General features: G+C 43.1%; 1 protein-coding gene across 1 annotated transcript in view; it reads right to left on the bottom strand.

Moving 5' to 3' along the window:
• The window catches only part of LOC132872346 (leucine-rich repeat-containing protein 43-like), a 59,145-nt gene that overhangs the window by 30,025 nt on the left and 8,433 nt on the right, over positions 1-20,687 (bottom strand). The window contains exons 4-9 of the mRNA XM_060907116.1: positions 20,476-20,586; positions 19,513-19,652; positions 18,277-18,515; positions 16,548-16,714; positions 10,643-10,747; positions 9,985-10,140 (exon numbers count right to left, since the gene is read on the bottom strand). Of these exons, the coding sequence (XP_060763099.1) occupies positions 9,985-10,140; positions 10,643-10,747; positions 16,548-16,714; positions 18,277-18,515; positions 19,513-19,652; positions 20,476-20,586 (918 nt within the window). The remainder of the gene's footprint in view (positions 1-9,984; positions 10,141-10,642; positions 10,748-16,547; positions 16,715-18,276; positions 18,516-19,512; positions 19,653-20,475; positions 20,587-20,687) is intronic.

The raw sequence follows: 20,687 nt of genomic DNA, 5'->3' as shown, positions 1-20,687 counted from the left end.
TACTTGGCAAGGAGAGAAGAAAAGATATGACCATTGTCATGGGGGACTTTAATGCTAAGATTGGATCTAACAACACCAGTTATGAGGAGGTTATAGGAAAGCATGGTTGGTGATATGAATGAAAATGGAGAGCTGTTTGCTGACCTTTGTGCACTAAATCAATTGGCCATCGGAGGTAGCGTTTTTCCACACAAGAAGATACATAAAGCTACGTGGGTATCACCAGACCACAAGACTGAAAACCAGATTGACCATGTTTGTATCAGCAAGAATTTCAGAAGAACTCTGCAAGATGTCCGGGTTAAGAGAGGAGCTGACGTGGCATCAGACCATCACCTTCTTGTAGCCACCCTAAAACTGCACCTCAAATGGCATTGTCAATCTGCAGTCTCAAGGATGCGATACAACGTGGACCTGTTCAGGGAGCAAAGGATGCGAGACAAATACCAGGAGAGTTTGTCAAACAGATTCCAGGTGTTACAGGATTTGTATGAGGCAGAAGGAGTTACTGATATTGAGACGGAATGGAGAAGAGCAAAAAAGGTTTGGACAGAGGCTTGTGAAGAGACCATTGGGAAGAAGAAAGCAACACATAAGGACTGGATGTCTCTGGATACTATGGAGAAGATTGAAAAGAGGAAAAAGTTGAAAGCTGAATTGAATAACTGTCGAACTAGAGCTTTGAAAGCCAGGGCCCAAGAGGTATATGGAGAAGCTCACTGGGAAGTACGGAGAAGTGTTCGGAGAGATAAAAGGGTCTACATTGACAGTTTGGCAAAGGCAGCAGAGGAAGCAGCAGAGAAAAGAAATCTGAAAGATCTCTATAGTTGCACAAAGAAGCTGACGGGGACTCAACATTGTGTACAGAAACCGGGAAAGGACAAGCAGGGGAAACCATTAACCACTGCAGAAGAACAACTCAAGCGATGGGTGGAGCACTTCGGAGAGCTTCTAAACCGACCTGCCCCCCAAAATCCTCCAGATATTCCACCAGCAGACACTGCCTTCCCCTTGAAATGTGATAAACCAAGTAAATCTGAGATTAGGAGAGCTACCCAGGTGATGAAGAACGGTAAAGCAGCAGGACCAGATGGGGTTCCTGCGGAAGCCATGAAGGCAGATTTGTCAACATCAATAGATATCCTTCATAGGCTTTTTGCTAGAATATGGGAAGAGGAGAGCATCCCAGATGAGTGGCAAAAAGGGATTATTGTCAAAGTTCCTAAGAAAGGAGACCTTGGAAATTGCAACAACCACAGGGGCATTATGCTACTATCTGTTTCGGGCAAGGTGTTTAACAGAATACTTTTGGAAAGGATGAAGACAGCAGTTGACATCATGCTTAGAGACCAACAGGCAGGCTTCCGGAAAGATCGCTCATGATTTGTACCTTATGGATTATCATAGAGCAATCACTAGAATGGAATTCGCCCCTTTATGTCAACTTTGTGGACTATGAGAAAACGTTTGACAGTGTGGATTGGGAGATGCTATGAAAACTTTTAAGATCTTATGGAATTCCAGAGAAGCTTGTCACCATAATAAAGTGCAACTATGAAGGGTTTACCTGTCGCGTGTCCCATGAGGGCCAACTTTCGGAACCTTTTGAAATCAAGACAGGTGTGCGACAAGGGTGTTTGCTGTCACCTTTTCTTTTTCTCTTGGCAATTGATTGGATAATGAGATCGGTAACCAAGAGGGCTAAGAACGGAATACAGTGGACAACTTGGGAACAACTGGATGACCTTGATTATGCAGACGACCTCGCCTTACTTTCTCACAATCATACGCAAATGCAGCAAAAGACATCAAGGCTGGCAGAGCAATCAGCAAAAGTGGGGCTGAGGATAAACAAGTTGAAGACGAAGGTACTAAGAATGAATACCACGTGTGAAGAACCTATCATGGTGGATGGACAGCAGCTGGAGGACGTTAAAGAATTTACCTATCTTGGAAGTGTTGTTAATACCATGGGAGGTACAGACAAGGATGCTTTGACAAGGATTGGCAAGGCTTAGAGCAGCTTTCCTTATGTTGAGAAAGTTTTGGTCATCAAAGGAGCTATCGATAAGAACTAAACTTCATATATTCCGCTTTACGGGGCAGAAACATGGAGAACTACCGTAAAGATACAGAGCAGAATCCAAAGCTTTATTAACAACTGCCTTAGAAGAATTCTTGGAATCTTCTGGAAAGACAAGGTTTCAAATGAGGAGCTGTGGAAGTGGGCTGGGGAAGTACCAGTAGCAATGCAAATCAGAAGAAGGAAGTGGGGATGGTTAGGTCATACTCTGCGAAAACCAGCAAACAACATCACGAGACAGGCTCTTTTGTGGAATCTCCAGGGAAAAAGGAAGAGAGGGCGCCCAAGAAACAGTAGGAGAAGGGATCTGGAGAGCAAAGTTAAAGCGAATGACTGGAGTTGGACAGAACTAGCTAGAAAGGCTCAGAATCAGGTGCGCTGGAGGAAGCTTGTTGATGGCCTATGCTCCGCAGGGGGCGAAGGGCATAAGTAAGTGAGTAAGTACATCACCAGGGACCTAACATGGGTGCTTAATACCTCCAACCTGGTGAAGAGGGCCCAGCAGAGGCTCTTCTTCTTGTGAAAACTCAAACAGGCTGGCTTACCCCCACACCTGCTCACAAACTTCTACAGGAGTACAATAGAGAGCATCCTCTGCCAGAGCTGTAATGTGTGGTATGCAGGCTGCACTGCAGAGAACAGGAGGGCCTTGGCCCCGGGTGGTTAGGTCAGCTCAAAAGATTATAGGGGCTGAGCTCCTGAACCTGGACTCTGTGTGTGCTGATCACCTGAGGAGGAAGGCAAGGTCAATAAGCACAGACAAAACCCACCCAGGACACACCCTGTTCGTCCCCCTACCATCAGGAAAGAGGTACCGCACATTACAGACTCAAACCACAAGATTGAGGAACAGCTTTTTCCCAAGAGCTGTAGCCTCCATCATCCCCCAACCCCCCGCCCCCTCCGGAAACTGCTGTGGCCTCCACTTAGGCCTCCACTTAGAACAAGAGCTGTAGCTCTCATCACTTCCCCCCCTTCCTCCCTCCCACCCTTCCACCCATATAGGACTGGGGAGCAGCTTTAGAGCTGCAGCCTCCATTACCCACAACCCCTGCCCTGAATCACTGCCCCTCCCACACACACGACAGCATGGACTTGATATGGACTCATGTATAGGTGGTAGTGGTGTGTGTGTGTTTGTGTGTCAGTGTGTGTGTGCATGGGGGAATGAGCGTGAGATGTGTCTGTGCCGTACTTCTGTGCTCCACCCACCCACTCTCATTCTTACAGTGTCGCTTTCATTATTGCACTTTATTAGCACCAATACATTTTACAGCCTACTGCTGCGGCCTCTACTTAGGCCTCCACTTAGAACTACATGCACCATGGGCGATTGCTTGAAGACAACGAGGGAGGCTCAGCTTCCTCTAAAAATGACGAACATCGTGTAGGATGAATTGCGCTAGGCTTATGTTATAGCCGACCTTATAACATTGCTATTTCAGATCCAGAATCATAGAAATATATGTGCTCAACCCAACTACAGTGCGAAATCATTCCGTTATAACTTTCCCCAGTTCGCCTAATGTGTGCGTGAGTTTTTCCCCCTCGTGACAGCGCGATGCAGCCCAGCCTCAGTGGACTTCAATGGCATTTGGGAGCTATGCGCTTTTCAATCTCAAAATGCAAGACGATTATTGGACAAATACTGCGAAAACACCCGCCCCATGGACTCCCAGCCTCAGTGGACTTCAATGGCATTTGGGAGCTATGCGCTTTTCAATCTCAAAATGCAAGATGATTATTGGACAAATACTGCGAAAACGCCCGCCCCATGGACTCCCAGCCTCAGTGGACTTCAATGGCATTTGGGAGCTATGCGCTTTTCAATCTCAAAATGCAAGATGATTATTGGACAAATACTGCGAAAACGCCCACCCCATGGACTCCCAGCCTCAGTGGACTTCAATGGCATTTGGGAGCTATGCGCTTTTCAATCTCAAAATGCAAGATGATTATTGGACAAATACTGCGAAAATGCCCGCTTACGGACTCCGAGCCTCACATGGGAGGGACATGGCAAAGCTTTCCGCGAGGAGACTGGTGATTGGTGAAAGCGGCCGGATATTTTCTTTGATTGACAGCTCGTTTCAAATATAGACAGGCAGCGGTGAATCTCAGTTCAGTCCCATGTGGATTCGCAAGTAGTGTAGTGTATTGTAAGAGATCAGCTTACATTTCGATTTCATTCATTACATACGGTTTCTACCAGCTTTTTTAGTTTGTATATATTCTCATTGTAAATAAAGTGTAAATATAGTGTTGTCAAGTTTGCCATCTTAGTTCCAGAAATTTCGTTTATTTGAGTGACTGAACTTGAACTTGAGGGGGCTAGTCAGCTAGCAAGAAAGCTGCGCACGGATGCCAAGCATTGCTGATTTAATTTTGGCGAAGCCATTTGCCAGTCTTCCTTTCGAGGAAAAAATTTAAATTAAAGAGCAGGGTAGACCAACGCCTCAAATTGACTTGGTGAAAAAGGTAGGGAATAATACTCGTTCCTTTCAGCTCTCCTGGTACAAGAAAGTGAATTGGCTAACAGCAAGTGACCCACATCAACAACAGTAAATAGGCTACTTTAGTAATATGTCATGGATGGACCAAAAATATAGAATCTATTTAAAATGTTTATGCTGAGTATATTATATTGGAATGTATATTTTTCTGGATATGAATTAAACACAGCTACAATTTGGAAAACATTTTTAAACAAAAACACAGCCGAGAACATTTCACACTACAGACCTGGATTAAAAGTGAAGGGTTATCAAAATTGTCAATAAAACATTTCTCAGTCAAAATAAGTAAAATATAGGGAAAGTGTCATTGAATGAAATGTGTGGCACCCAGCTCTATGTTTGGCTCCCCAAGGTCAGTGCTTGTGCCTATTCCAGAATGCTCTGCTGGTACTGCTGAGGTTCCTGACAAAGAGCTGCTTTTAATAATGATCAATTTTTAAACAACATGCCACAATTTTAAAATATAAAATGTTAAAATATACCCCCCCAACATCATGTATATTGGACAGTAGGCTAATGGGCCAAACGAACCTGTTATTTCACAGTTTGTGACCCTGCCAACAATCAGCCAGATCAGAGGCAAGAGTATGGGCAAAATTTATGTGTTTTTTCTTTTAAAATCTGGAAATATCATAACCGACCAGCCTACCCTGTTTGAAAGACTACCAGCCGCCACTGGCATGCACTTTATATGATGCTGCCTATATGTATTTACCTTTTCTTATTATTTATAATTGCAACTATTTCTATCACCTTGTCTTATCACTTGTGGGGTTTTTTTTTGTGTCATATAGATTTTTTTTAATCCCTTTTAATTGCTGCTAGGAGAGTGTCAAATTGAATTTCATTGTGATTTACAATGACAATAAAAATCCTTGATCATGCAAATTCCACATAGAAAGGCTCCAGTCAGCTGCTGGGCTCAAACCCAGAACCTTCTTGCTGTGAGGCAACAGTGCTAACCACTGCACCACCGTGCTGCCCCAAATCTACAGCTATGTGAGACCAAATATACTGTGGGAGGGGTAGAGGTTCAAGGAGTCCAGTGCATTGTTGCTTTGAGGTACAGGACTATGTACACACTAAGCAAGATTTGACAAACCTTGTGACATCAGGAGAATTCATGGACCACCAGAATTTGTTGGGTAAATGCTGATTGTTGAATAAATGGCCATACTCATATTCAGAAATTTGTACAGTAGGTCTTCTCTGGTTGGCACTCTGGTGGGATTTGGTCTTCTTGTTGTGTCTGCTGGATGTCTTTCCTAGTACTTTCTACTTGTGAACTCTCAGATTGGTAAGAAAGTTCATCAGCTTTAATATTTTTACTTCCTTCTCTGGAAGAAAGAGTAAATTTAAATCAAGTAAAAAGCATCTTCCAACCCTTCCAACTAGTGTTGCCATTCTTTAAGTGCTACTTTGACTGCTAGGAGTTCTCCCACATCATAATGTATTTCTGGACTTAAATTTGATGAGAAGAATACACAAGGATAAACTACTGGGTGGACTGTCATTGCATTGCAAGAGGATGGCTCTGATTCCACTTTTGGAGGTATCTATTTTGATGATGAATGGGAGCAAAAGATCTGGGTGATGGAAAAGGGGGGCACTGCTGAATTGACTCTTCAGTTTCTTGAATGATTGAGTGGCATCTTAGGTCCATCTCAGAGTTTTCAGTTTACCCCTACAGAGGGAAGTCAAAGCGGAAGCCAAATGGGCAAATATTTGGTAGTTTTGACCTAGTAAGTGAGTGCCAACTAGAATTTGTGGACTCCTGCTGTATCCACAGTTCCATACAAAGCCTTCTGTAATGTGGAGGACTCAGGGATGAGATGTACAGTGGTGCTTGAAAGTTTGTGAACCCTTTATAATTTTCTATATTTCTGCATAAATGTGACCTAAAACATCATCAGATTTCCACACAAGTCCTAAAAGTAGATAAAGAGAACCCAGTTAAACAAATGAGACAAAAATATTATACTTGGTCATTTATTTATTGAGGAAAATGATCCAATATTACATATTTGTGAGTGGCAAAAGTATGTGAACCTCTAGGATTAGCAGTTAATTTGAATGTGAAATTAGAGTCAGGTGTTTTCAATCAGTGAGATGACAATCAGGTGTGAGTGGGCACCCTGTTTTATTTAAAGAACAGGGATCTATCAAAGTCTGATCTTCACAACACATGTTTGTGGAAGTGTATCATAGCACGAACAAAGGAGATTTCTGAGGACCTCAGTAAAAGCGTTGTTGATGCTCATCAGGCTGGAAAAGGTTACAAAACCATCTCTAAAGAGTTTGGACTCCACGAATCCACAGTCAGACAAATTGTGTACAAATGGAGGAAATTCAAGACCATTGTTACCCTCCCCAGGAGTGGTCGATCAACAAAGATCACTCCAAGAACAAGGTGTGTAATAGTCAGCGAGGTCACAAAGGACCCCAGGGTAACTTCTAAGCAACTGAAGGCCTCTCTCACATTGGGTAATGTTAATGTTCATGAGTCCACCATCAGGAGAACACTGAACAACAATGGTGTGCATGGCAGGGTTGCAAGGAGAAAGCCACTGCTCTCCAAAAAGAACATTGCTGCTCATCTGCAGTTTGCTAAAGATCATGTGGACAAGCCAGTAGGCTATTGGAAAAATATTTTGTGGACAGATGAGACCAAAATAGACTTTTTGGTTTAAATGAGAAGCGTTATGTTTGGAGAAAGGAAAACACTACATTTCAGCATATGAACACTACATTTCAGCATACGAACCATCTGTGAAACATGGTGGTGGTAGTATCATGGTTTGGGCCTGTTTTGCTGCATCTGGGCCAGGACGGCTTGCCATCATTGATGGAACAATGAATTCTGAATTATACCAGCGAATTCTAAAGGAAAATGTCAGGACATCTGTCCATGAACTGAATCTCAAGAGAAGGTGGGTCATGCAGCAAGACAACGACCCTAAGCACACAAGTCGTTCTACCAAAGAATGGTTAAAGAAGAATAAAGTTAATGTTTTGGAATGGCCAAGTCAAAGTCCTGACCTTAATCCAATCGAAATGTTGTGGAAGGACCTGAAGTGAGCAGTTCATGTGAGGAAACCCACCAACATCCCAGAGTTGAAGCTGTTCTGTACGGAGGAACGGGCTAAAATTCCTCCAAGCCGGTGTGCAGGACTGATCAACAGTTACCAGAAACATTTAGCTACAGTTATTGCTGCACAAGGGGGTCACATCAGATACTGAAAGCAAAGGTTCACATACTTTTACCACTCACAGATATGTAATATTGGATCATTTCCCTCAATAAATAAAGGACCAAGTATAATATTTTTGTCTCATTTGTTTAACTGAGTTCTCTTTATCTACTTTTAGGACTTGTCTGAAAATCTGATGTTGTTTTAGGTCATATTTATGCAGAAATATAGAAAACCCTAAAGGGTTCACAAACTTTCAAGCACCACTGTATGTATGCAGGAAAGTTTATTACAACAGTCCACAATCCAAAACTCAAAGTCAAAAGGGAGGCTAGGGTAAATACACAGATATATCTCAGGGTAGCTACAATCAAAAAAGCAGTCAGATATCAGGCCTAGGTCACAATACAATAAATGTAGAAGGATCCAAAAGGATAATCTAAATAGGTAAACAAAGAAATAAAGAAGGGTCATTGTGGCAGCAAGGGTGTGGTCGAGCGTTGGCTGTGAATGGTGAGGAGGCAGGTTGAACCAGCAGGTAACATGTTTATTAATGTGTGTCTCCATCTGTCTTTCAGATAGCCAGTAACAAGAGAGAGAGCAAGAAAGGGAGAGAGAGAGCGCAAGAGCACTGTAAGAGCACCTGCTCCCGGTAAATGCCATCAGGTGATCCTCTGCCAGCCAGACTGCCTCCTCCAACAACACTGCACAGTGACACTGGATCCATGTTGATGTTTTGCTCAGCAATTGTATGAAAAACTTCTTCAGTGCCACTCAATCAATGATGTCCTCAACATCACACCAGCCCGCCAGCAACCACTGTTGGCAGGCGTCTCAGAGCTGTTGCATGAAAGCAAAGAAGTGGCCGAATTTGTCATATGCCAGCGTGCAGGAGTGCTAGCAATGCCCTTCTGGGCTGTGGCTGACCTGCTGCAGTATAGCTTGCTTCAGGTCTGGGTACTCCAGCATGCTGTTGTTTGAAGACAGAAAACAGTTCGTCAGCTGTACATGATCAAGTTGAGAAGGGGAAAAAAACCCAGAAAAACAGCTTTTGTTGTTTTCACAGCTATTGTAGCTCTCCTCCATTGTTGTTTTGCCCAACTGCCAGTGCTGGCTGATGATGACAAAACTCAGCACATGCGTACAGTCAAAAAGCCACATGAATTCAGATCTGAACATTCTCATTCATGTTGCATGGTCAGAAATCAAATATGTATCCGATCTAGGATTACATATGAAAGTGACTCAAATCTGATTTGAAAAGATCAGAATTGTGTGTTTACACAGCCCTGAAAACATCAGATCTGTGTTGCATTAAGGCAGAAAATCAGATCTGACTCTCATGTGTACACTCTGCTCACTGGCATTGTGCTAAACAGGTCATTGTTACAATTGCATTGTAACTGTGCTAGCAATATCTCTCTGCAATGTCAGAACAGCACACATCCTCTAACTTCTCACAGGAATAACATGAACCAATAAAGTAGCACCAGTATCACTAAACAAATAAAAATATTTAACTATAAACATATTTAAAGAGTTTCAGTTTTCTGAAATTAATATGTCAGCTAAATAAATAGGAATGTTTCAAACAAGCTCATTAATACATGGAAACCTCTGTTATCTCACAACTGTTGGCATAAACCTCATCATCTTAAATCTCTCATCTCATCTCATTATCTGTAGCCGCTTTATCCTGTTCTACAGGGTCGCAGGCAAGCTGGAGCCTATCCCAGCTGACTACAGGCAAAGGCGGGGTACACCCTGGACAAGTCACCAGGTCATCACAGGGCTGACACATAGACACAGACAACCATTCACACTCACACCTATGGTCAATTTAGAGTCACCAGTTAACCTAACCTGCATGTCTTTGGACTGTGGGGGAAACCGGAGCACCTGGAGGAAACCCACACGGACACGGGGAGAACGTGCAAACTCTGCACAGAAAGGCCCTCGCCGGCCACGGGGCTCGAACCCGGACCTTCTTGCTGTGAGGCGACAGCGCTAACCACTACACCACCGTGCTGCCTCATCTTAAATCATTCATCATTTTTTATGAAAGGTATAAACAATGCTTCTAAATGTGTTTTAATGAGGCCCAATGTGGGTACCAATTAAATAAAGCATTATACTTTTTGGTATGGATTTATTATTATTATTATTATTATTATAGTTTTTCTTTAAGTCAAACCTTCTGTTCTTCCACAGTCAGCCTAAGGCCTCGGAGAATAAAGTTCTTGAGAGCTTCCAAGTCTCTGATGTGGTGTGTGCTTGCATAATTAAACTCAATTACTTCAGCCCACTCTTGCTTTGATGTCCAGTTCATAGCTACAGGAAGGCTGAAAGCTTACAGAGACAGACAGTGAGAAAAAGTGAACTGAGATTTGGTGTGTGACCATCAATCAAGAAAAACAGTTGCACTATTATGTTGATCAGTTGGGAGACAGGAATGCAGGCCAAATGCTTTCTCAAAAGCAATGCATGCAAAAACCAAACCCAAAGATAAAACATTATTGATGATTAATTTGACATAGTTGTTCTTTTGTTTTAAAACGTTTTCTAATGTTTTAATTGTCAGCAATTGTGAGATAATACACACTGGCCTGGCTTTTAAAAATATATTAATGTGTGGTCCAAATGGCTGTTCCTTCCAACTACTGAGTGAAAGGTAGTTCAGAAGGAGCGGGATATCAGAATATAACAATGCTTTATATTACAAAGTGCAGATCAAATTTCTATCATAATAATAAACTGAATAAATAGTTGTTTTTATACTTATAATATTTGTGGTATGCAGATATTAATAAACTTTCATAAACTATAGAAACTATAGAAATAATTTATGTGAAATGTTTACCGTGATTGGATGACATACATGGGATTGGTGTTACTCTCTTATTTTCTTGTGAATTCTGTGGGATATTTTCCAGTGTTTGGCCTTCACTATGAATCTGCTGTGAAAATTATAATTCAAGGGGATTCATCAACATGATTTTTCAACATGATCAAATGCAGTACATTGCTCTCTGTATACACTATACTCAACAATTCAAAGACAACTCTGTTTATTTATATGCAAAGACCTACATGGATGTATTGTGTTTGTCAAACGTGTCTGCTTGCCATAATTATGTTGTAGAATATCAACCAAACGGATTACATGTCTGACGGCAGTATTCAGAGTCAGATAATTATTGATTTACCCCAATATTTTCTTTGGGATTACACATCTTCAATGACTTTTTTTCTGGCCACTCTTCCATAAAGCCACACTCTGTGGAGTGTATGGCTTAAAGTGGTCCTATGGACAGATACTCCCATCTCCACTGTAGATCTTTGCAGCTCCTTCAGTGTTATCTTTGGTGTCTTTGTTGCATCTCTGATTCATGCCCTCCTTGCCCAGTCTGTGAGTTTTGGTGGGCAACCTTCTCTTGTCAGGTTTGTAGTGGTGACATATTCTTTCCATTTTCTATAATGGATTTAATGGTGCTCCGTGGGATATTCAAACTTTGGGATATTTTTTTATAACCCAACCCTGATCCTTACTTCTTCACAACTTTGTCTCTGACATGTTTGGAGTGCTCCTTGGTTTTCACGTTGCTTGCTTAGTAGTGTTGCAGAGTCAGGGTCCTTCCAGAGCAGACTGATTTATACAGAGATCATGTGACAGGTCATATGACACTTTGATTGCACACAGGTGGATCTTAATCAACTAATTATGTGAATTATGAAGTGATTGGTTGGACCAGCTCTTATTTAGGGGTTTCATATGAAAAGGGATGAATACCTATGTACACTCCAGATTTCTGTTTTTTTTTTCATCTTATTATTATTTCATCTTATTAATCATTTTATTATTATTTCATCTTATTATTATTGTCTGTGTCATAATAAAACAACAATTTGCACCTTTAAAGTGGTAGGCATGTGTGGCAGCGGTGGCGTGGCCAAGTGTCAGTTTGTGAATGGAGGGAAGGTGAGTGGCAAAATCAATGTACCTGTGGCTAATTAATGTTGTGTGTTTGTGCTGTTGCAGGAACAGAGGATAGAAAAGGAGGGAGAGAGCAGAGAGAAGGCTCTCTCCCAACCAGAACATGTGTGTGTGTGTGTGTGTGTGTGTGTGTGTGTGTGTGTGTGTGTGTGTGACTGTGTATGAGTGAGCAAAGCTGAAAAACTAAGAAAATAGGTAAAATAAAGTGTGTGAGAACATCAACTCCTGCCTGCCGTGCTTCTGTACTCCACCCACATCAGGGACTGTTACAGTGGTGCTGAAACCCAGGAGTACAGAAGGGACCACCACATGGAGTACTCCCCATTCAAAGAGCTCATCCATGCCCTCGCTATCACCCAGCAGAACCAGCATGAAGTGCTGACCACCCTCCGGAAGGAGCAAGAGCAACGCTTTGATGCCTTGATGCTGGCCCAGCAGGAAGACCACCAGGCGTTCCGGCATCTGCTCATGTCGGCAGGGGCTTTGACCGTCACCACGGCGGGTCCTCTTCATGTCACCCTCACGAAGATGGGCCTGCAGGATGATCCAGAAGCTTTCCTTGCTCTCTTCAAGCAAGCGGCTGAAACATGGGGGTGGCCGCTCGAGCAGCGCATGGCACGCCTCCTCCCGCTTCTGACTGGCGAAGCGCAGCTCACAGCACTACAGCTCCCTGCTGACTGCCGGCTCATGTACACCAACCTGAAGAAAGCCATCCTGCAGCATGTCGGCTGCTCCCCGAAACAACCTCGCCAGCGCTTCCGGACGCTGACGTTGGAGGAGGTCGGCCAGCCGTTCGCACTCAGCCAGCAACTCTGGGACGCCTGCTGGCAGTGGCTGAGGGTAGAAGACCGCAACGCCGATGGGATCATCGATCTGGTGGCACTGGAACAGTTCATCTCTAAACTTCCGGAAGGAATGGCAGAATGGGTCCAGTGTCATCGCCTGGCGTCGTTAAAACAAGCCATTGAGTTGTTGGAGGACCATCTGGAGGTGGTTCCGACAGCAGGCAGATGAGGCGCCTCTCCTCATTTCCTGTCTCCCCACTCTTCCCCACCCCGTTCCCCCACCGCAGAGGCAGCAGCCAGCTCCTCCCCAGCCAGCCCATCACACCTGTGGTGTCCTCCCACCTCCCTCTTCTGTGTCTGTCTTCTCCCCCTCAGGTGAGTGACACCCATAACGCCGGTGCAGAGGGAAAGTCTGGGCCGGTGTGCTGGCACAGCGGGGAGCCGGAGCATCTCCAGAGTCAGAGCTCCACAATGGAGGTGGGAGCTGTGATCTGGATCCCTGATGCACCAGAGACCACCCCTGATTGGGCCGGAACGTATTGCATACCGGTAAGTGTTCAAGGGAATACATATCACGTGTTGGTGGATTCCGGTTGTAATCAGACTTCAATTCATCAAAGTCTGGTGTGAAGTGAGGCATTGGGGAGAGCATAAGTGGTGAAGGTGTTGTGTGTGCACGGGGACATTCACAATTATCCTCTAGTGTCTGTCCACATTCTATTCCGGGGACAAAAGCATAGATTACAGGCTGTGGTTAATCCTTGTCTGACCCACTAACTGATTTTGTGGACTGATTGGCCAGAATTTAAAGAATTGATGGAACACATAGTAGGAGGTGGGTCCTGCACTAGCATGTCATGAGAAGATCCCAGCGTAGCATTGACTGGGGAAGCTATCACAGAGCCGTCTACGTCAGCACCGCATCAGGGCGATATGAGGAGTGAGGAGCAGCTTGCCCGCCTCCCTTTCTCAGGGATTCCCTTGAGGATTTCCTGTCAGAGCAGTTGCGAAATGAGATTCTGCATCATGCGTTTGATCAAGTGAGAGTAATCGATGGTCAAACTCTCCAGCCAAGTGCAACACTGGCCTTCCCATATTTTGCTATTATTAAGGATATGTTGTACCGAGTGATGCAGGACACTCAAACCGGTGAACAGATAACCCAGTTGTTGATCCTAAAGAGCCATAGGGAACTCGTATTCCATGCAGCTCACTTTAATCCCATGGCCGGACACTTGGGGCAGGATAAAACACTAGCCCGAATAATGGCCTGGTTCTATTGGCCAGGGATTCGCAGGGATATTCGTCGGTGGTGTGCGGCATGCCGCGAATCCCAATTATTAAATCCCGCAGGCACTCCAAAAGCACTTTTGCACCTTCTCTTGCTAATCGAGAGTCCTTTTGAGAGAATTGGTATGGATCTCGTCAGGCCATTAGATTGGTCAGCACGAGGATATTGCTTTATTTTAGTTCTGGTGGACTATGCAACGCGATATCCAGAAGCAGTGCCTCGCCGCAATATCTCAACATTCAGTATTGCAGAAGTGGTCTTCCATATTATCTCCCAGGTCAGGATTCCGAAAGAAATCCTGACAGACCAAGGCACTACATTTATGCCACGCACACTGTGTGAACTGCATAGGTTATTGGGAATTAAGTCTATCCATACCAGTGTCTATCATCCACAAATGGATGGCTTAGGGGAATGATTTAATCAGACACTCAAAAACTTAATTCGGAAATTTGTAAGTCAGGATGCACGTAATTGGGATAAATGGCTCGAGCCCCTGTTATTTGCAGTACGAGAGGTCCCGCAAGCCTCCACAGGTTTTTCACCGTTTGAGCTATTATATGGGCATAAGCTGTGTGGCATTTTGGATGTGCTATGAGAAAATTGGGAAGAGGGACCTTCACCTAGCAAAAATGAAATTCAGTACGTTCTTGACCTGTGCGCCAAACTCCACACCCTCACACACTTAACCCAGGAGAATTTATGGCAGGCACAAGAACGTCAAGTCTGGCTGTATGACAGGGGCACATACCTTAGATGGTTCACACCGGGAGACAAAGTGCTCATATTATTGCCCACATCGAGCTCCAAATTAGTAGCCAAGTGGCAAGGGCCCTTCGAGGTCACACAGCGAGTTGGGGGGCGTTGAATATGAGGTGAGGCGAATGGATAGGGGTGGGGCATTGCAAATAGGTGGAGGGTGAGGAGCGTCCCATGCTGTACATCAGTCACAAGCTCTCGATGCGTGAAAGTTAGTTAGTTAGTTAGTTATGGTTTATTTGATAGGGACAGATACATATCATGCAGGCTATGCAACAGCCTAACAGTAGGCATCATAGCATTTATAGCCATAGGCTAATTTCCAATGCCCATCCCTAGAAGGGCTTTTAAAATAATATATCTCATCTCATTATCTCTAGCCGCTTTATCCTTCTACAGGGTCGCAGGCAAGCTGGAGCCTATCCCAGCTGACTACGGGCGAAAGGCGGGGTACACCCTGGACAAGTCGCCAGGTCATCACAGGGCTGACACATAGACACAGACAACCATTCACACTCACACCTACGGTCAATTTAGAGTCACCAGTTAACCTAACCTGCATGTCTTTGGACTGTGGGGGAAACCGGACCACCCGGAGGAAACCCACATGGACACGGGGAGAACATGCAAACTCCACACAGAAAGGCCCTCGCCGGCCCCGGGGCTCGAACCCAGGACCTTCTTGCTATGAGGCGACAGCGCTAACCACTACACCACCGTGCCGCCCAAAATAATATAGAAAAAGAAAAAAGAAAAAAAAATTATTTTAAAGAGCAGCCTATCCATTCATCCAGGCCATTCATTCAATCTAAAATACAGCCAATATACATATACATAACTAACCATATGTCAATGTCCATCCACATATCCATTCATCCACTAAATATAAAATTAATAAAATTAATAAAAATGGTCAGACATTACCTACCTTTCTTTACACCTGCTCTACATAATAAACATACTATCACAAACACACACGCACACTCACTAATTCAAACACACACACTCAAAATTAACAGCCCCCATCCCCCAACCCACCAGCACACTTAAGATCACCACACACACACTTACACACATGCACATAAAATCGACATCCCCCACCCCCCACCCTACTCACCCAACACACACACATGCATATTCACACATGGCTAAGCAAATACAGCATCATCGAAAAGGAGTGCCTGGCCATCAAGTAGGCAGTTCTCACCCTCCGATACTACCTGCTGGGATGCCCTTTCACCCTCTGCTTGGACCACATGCCCCTCCAGTGGCTTTACCACATGAAGGATGCCAATGCATGGATCACCCGTTGCTATCTAGCACTCCAGCCATTTAAATTCGAGGTGGTCCACAGGCCGGGGCACAGATGGTGGTGGCAGACTTCCGGTCCTGTCAGGGGGGAGTCCGCTGCAGGCTGGACAGCTCCCCGGCCTGAGTCGGGTGGTGGGGGTATGTGGCAGCAGGGGCGTGGCCAAGCATCAGTTTGTGAATGGAGGGCAGGGCCATGGAAGGTGACTGGCAAAGTCAATGCACCTGTGGCTAATTAATGTTGTGTTTGTGTTGTTGCAGGAACGGAGGATAGAAAAGGAGGGAGAGATCAGAGAGAAGTCTCTCTCCTGACCAGAACACGTGTGTGTGTGTTGTGTGTGTGTGACTGTGTGTGAGTGAGCAAAGCTGAAAAGCTAAGAAAATAGGTAAAATAAAGTGTATGTGAACATCAACTTCTGCCTGCCGTGCTTCTGTACTCCACCCACATCAGGGACTGTTACAGCATGTTGTGCAAATCAGATGGTGCTAACCCTCAAAAAATCCATTTTAGTTCCATCTTGTAATACAACAAAACAGGACAAACACCAAGGGGGATGAATACTTTTGCAAAACACTGTACATTATGGCTAAAAGTAAACTTGTAAGGGAAGGCTACTTACATTTTTCTGGGATTGAGCTTCATCAAAAAATTCATATGAGACTGAATAGCAGTAGCTGACCAGGGGGAAATCAACTGCACCATCATTCAACAGCAAGGCACTGGAGTTAGGAACACCCTTCATCTTCTTCACACGCACAGTGATCTCTGCTTCCTCAGAGATTGTTGCTTGAAATGCAAAAATATACTTGAACACAAAAGTAAAATACATGTCTCCATTATCAGCAAGAGCAGTATAAACATAAGTAACCACATTTTCATGGTTATTGTGGCAGTGAATGTAGTGGTTAGCACTGTCCCCTCACAGCAAGAAGTTCCTGGGTTCAAGCCCAGCAGCCGATGGGGTCCTTTCTGTGTGGAGTTTGCATGTTCTCCCCATGTCTGTGTGGGTTTCCTCTGGGTGCTCTGGTTTCCCCCACAGTCCAAAGACATGCAGGTTAGGCTAATTGGTGGCTCTTAATTGACTGTAGGTGTGAATGTGAGTGTGAATGGTTGTTTGTGTCTATGTGTCAGCCCTGTGATGACCTGGCGACTTATCCAGGGTGTACCCTGCCTTTCGCCCGTAGTCAGCTGGGATAGGCTCCAGCTTGCCTGCGACCCTGTACAGGATAAGCAGCTACAGATAATGGATGGATGGATGTGACAGTGGATCCAGAGCCTATTCGAAACTGAAATACACCCTGGATGGGACACCACAGACCACTACTCACATACACATTTATCCACTCATACACACGCACACACATACACACACACACACAGAAGCTCTTTAGTATAGCCACTTCATCGACCAGCATGTTTTTGGGAGGTTGGATTACAGTGGAGAACTCGAAGGTAATCCAGATAACAGTGAAGTTATGAAGGCAAGCATTATTATCACTAATTATGCATTATGGCTGGCTAATTGCACAATCAACAGCCTTTAGCATTAAAGTAATATGATATTGCCTGTGAAATAAATGAAGCATTTGAAGCCTACATTTTAGATAGATTAGATATAATATCTTGGTGATATGAGACCAGTATCTAATTTCAGGCTTAAAAATGTCTTGGATTGATCTTCATCCTCTGGCTGCTCCTGTTAGGAGTCCCCACAGCGGATCATCATGATCTATTTTTTTAATTTAATATAAATATATTTGATTTGGCATAAGTTTTTTCACCGGATGCCCTGCCTGATGCAATCTCTCCGGCTTGGGATCAGTACTAAGTATGCACTGGTTTGTGCAACCCCAGTGGCTGGGTATTTTACCTAATTTGCATGTCTTTGAACTGTGGGAGGAAACTGGAGCACCCAGAGGAAGCCCACGCAGATATGGGGAGAACATGCAAACTCCTCACAGAAAGGCCCCCGTCAGTGTGAGGTTCAAACCCTGAACCTTCTTCCTGTGAGGCAACAGTGCTAACCACTGCAGCACCATGCCTTGGATTTATATGTAGAGATATTTTCATTTTTAGTAGACAGAATCTCTTATACAAGGCTCCTTTCATGAAATTAAAAGTATAATGTTATAACATTCTTTCAAGCCTTTATAAGTCTGTTTTGACCGTGCACTTCTCACTGAGGAATCACATAGAATCCATTGACTGTTAGCAATATACCACTTTTAGCATAATGTAAATGTTATCATTTTAATTATTTTTGGTTTTATATTTGTGACACACAAGTTGCCATGAAAGAAACATTAAATTGGTTTGAATTTAATTCATACAAAATACAATAATATTACCTCTGAGTTGGGCAAGGCCACTGAAGCGATGCCGGTCATCTGGTGTTACTTGATTTCCATCTAAGTACTGCAAGTGAACTAAGCTGTCCAGTGTAAAGCCCGGGTACAAGGTGGTTAGGGTTAGAGGGTTGCCCTCTAGAACTAAATTCTGTAGGTGAGGCAATCTTGAGAGCGCATCCACAAGAGCATATTGTTTTGTATACCCAGACCAGCTCAAATCAAGAGACATCAGCTGTGGCCTACAGTTGGGGCCATAAGAGAGCAAATTGGGTTACTCAAAAAGACTGTAGTAAAAACACTAACTAACTAACTAACTAACTAACTAACTAACTAACTAACTAACTAACTAACTAACAGGAAGGGAAGCAGAAAGAAATACATAGCACATACAAGACCAAATGTGGTTCATCTACCAAACCATTTACCAAAATGTGATTATGTAAATAATTTAAATCTAATATCTGCATGTCAAATTTTTTATTTATTACAATAGACATTTTTTATTTATGACAAGAGACATCTGCACAAAGCAGAAATCTAGAAATAAATACAAATTTAGATCCCTAATGAGCAACCCAGAGGTGATAGTCGCAAGGAAAAAAACTCCATGAAATGACATGACGAAGAAACCTTTAGAACTTCAGCTGGGTTAAATGCAGAGGAAGAGTTTCACTGTGCTTAAGTCTGTGCTTGAGTGTACATGTGATAAATAAAGGCTTCTTGTTATCAGACTTAAAAGATAACTGATCCTCTTCTGGTTGAGATTAGTAGTGTGGGGTTATGAGTCATTACTCTTCCACAACTGTATGATGCCAAATCAAACAGTACTGTGTGTTGAAAGAATCTTGAGTATGAGCATCTGAGTCACTTTTTGTTTTACATTTCATTTGAGTTTTTTGGTTTAAATCTAAACTACCCAAATTATTTAGCTTTAAATCCATAGTAGCCAAGTGAAGTTATCCACTGAATAATGAATGAGACTTGGCTATCCAAGTGAGACAGGGATTTTTTTTCCTGAGATTGTCTTTGTGTAGGTTGTAGTTTTATTCCATAAGAACAGAACTATTTTGCACAACAAATACTTCATGCAGGGTCATGGATAATGCAACATAAAGTGTGTGATGTAACTGGGTCACACTGTTCAATGTATATTAAGTACAGTATATCATGTCGACTTTTTTGGTTAAAAAAAAAACCAGAGACGTGGAAACACAATTTTTGCGGTCAAGCCCTTACCAAAGATTAGCAGTAAAATACTGGAGGTCTTCAGGAGAGCCAAGCCAATTGTTACCAAGGCCTAAATGCAGGAGATGAGGAGGAAGTTCTGTACTCAGACTTTTGAGACTGGAAATTTGATTGCCATAAAGTTCAAGAACCTTTAAATGGATCAAATGAAATTATCATTCATATCATTCACATCACTGTGTAGAAGCACACAGATACAATTCTCATTCAGGTTTCCACAACAAGGTATTATTTCACTGTAAACATTTGATAACCCTTTAAAAATAGATATTAATAAATAGAAAAATAAAATAAATAAATGAAGTCTTGTTAGCACACAGTGAATTAAATGCATCCAAAGCTATAAAGCTCTCATCGGCACAACCTCTCCTGGCAAGGAAGGGAAATGTCCAGAGCCCTTGTTACACATGCACACCTATTCCCAATCACACCAGTCCCTTTAAGAAAACAGCAGAAAAAAATACCAGAAAAAAAACCTAGAAAAGCATTCGGAGAGCGCAGACCTCCGCCAAGAATCCTTTAAAAAAATCCAGGATCCAGAAGGTGATCTGGATCACCGCCAAAATTTAATGGATTGTTACTTGTGCCCAGTCACACCTCTGGAAAAAATTTCAGAGCAATCCGTTCATAATTTTTTCCGTAACGTTGCTAACAGACAAACCAACAAACAAACCAACGCTACTGAAAACATAACCTTCTTGGCAGAGGTAACAAAACCACTGAACACTTCCTACAGGAGTACACATAAAATTTTTGAAGTTAAGCACTGCTACAAGAAAGTTCTTATAGAAAATAATAAAATATGAAGAACTTAAGGATACATTCAGTGTGAGTAGGATGCATCAAAATACACAGCATCCTGTCAAGGATATGGAGTAGGTACAGTATGGAGGTGTATAGAGGCAGAAGATATCAATATGTCCCTTGAAGGACCTGAATACAATGGATCTTCACCTTAAGTGTCTTTGGAAGGTTATTTAATGGAACCTCAGTGATGTTGTTAACAGTTAATATGAGCTCTTCAAGACAAGTGAACATCAACAATCCTTCATCAATGACTGAGACCTAGAAGGCAAAAAAATAGAAAGATTGCTTAATAAATAAAATGTTTTGGCAAAAATTTCCAATGAAACGTGCTTTTGCTATGAACAGATTCAAAACAAAAT

The sequence above is a fragment of the Neoarius graeffei genome, chromosome 24 (assembly GCF_027579695.1).
Source record: "Neoarius graeffei isolate fNeoGra1 chromosome 24, fNeoGra1.pri, whole genome shotgun sequence".
Lineage (NCBI taxonomy): Eukaryota > Metazoa > Chordata > Actinopteri > Siluriformes > Ariidae > Neoarius > Neoarius graeffei.
This window is presented reverse-complemented; position numbering and strand designations above follow the sequence as displayed.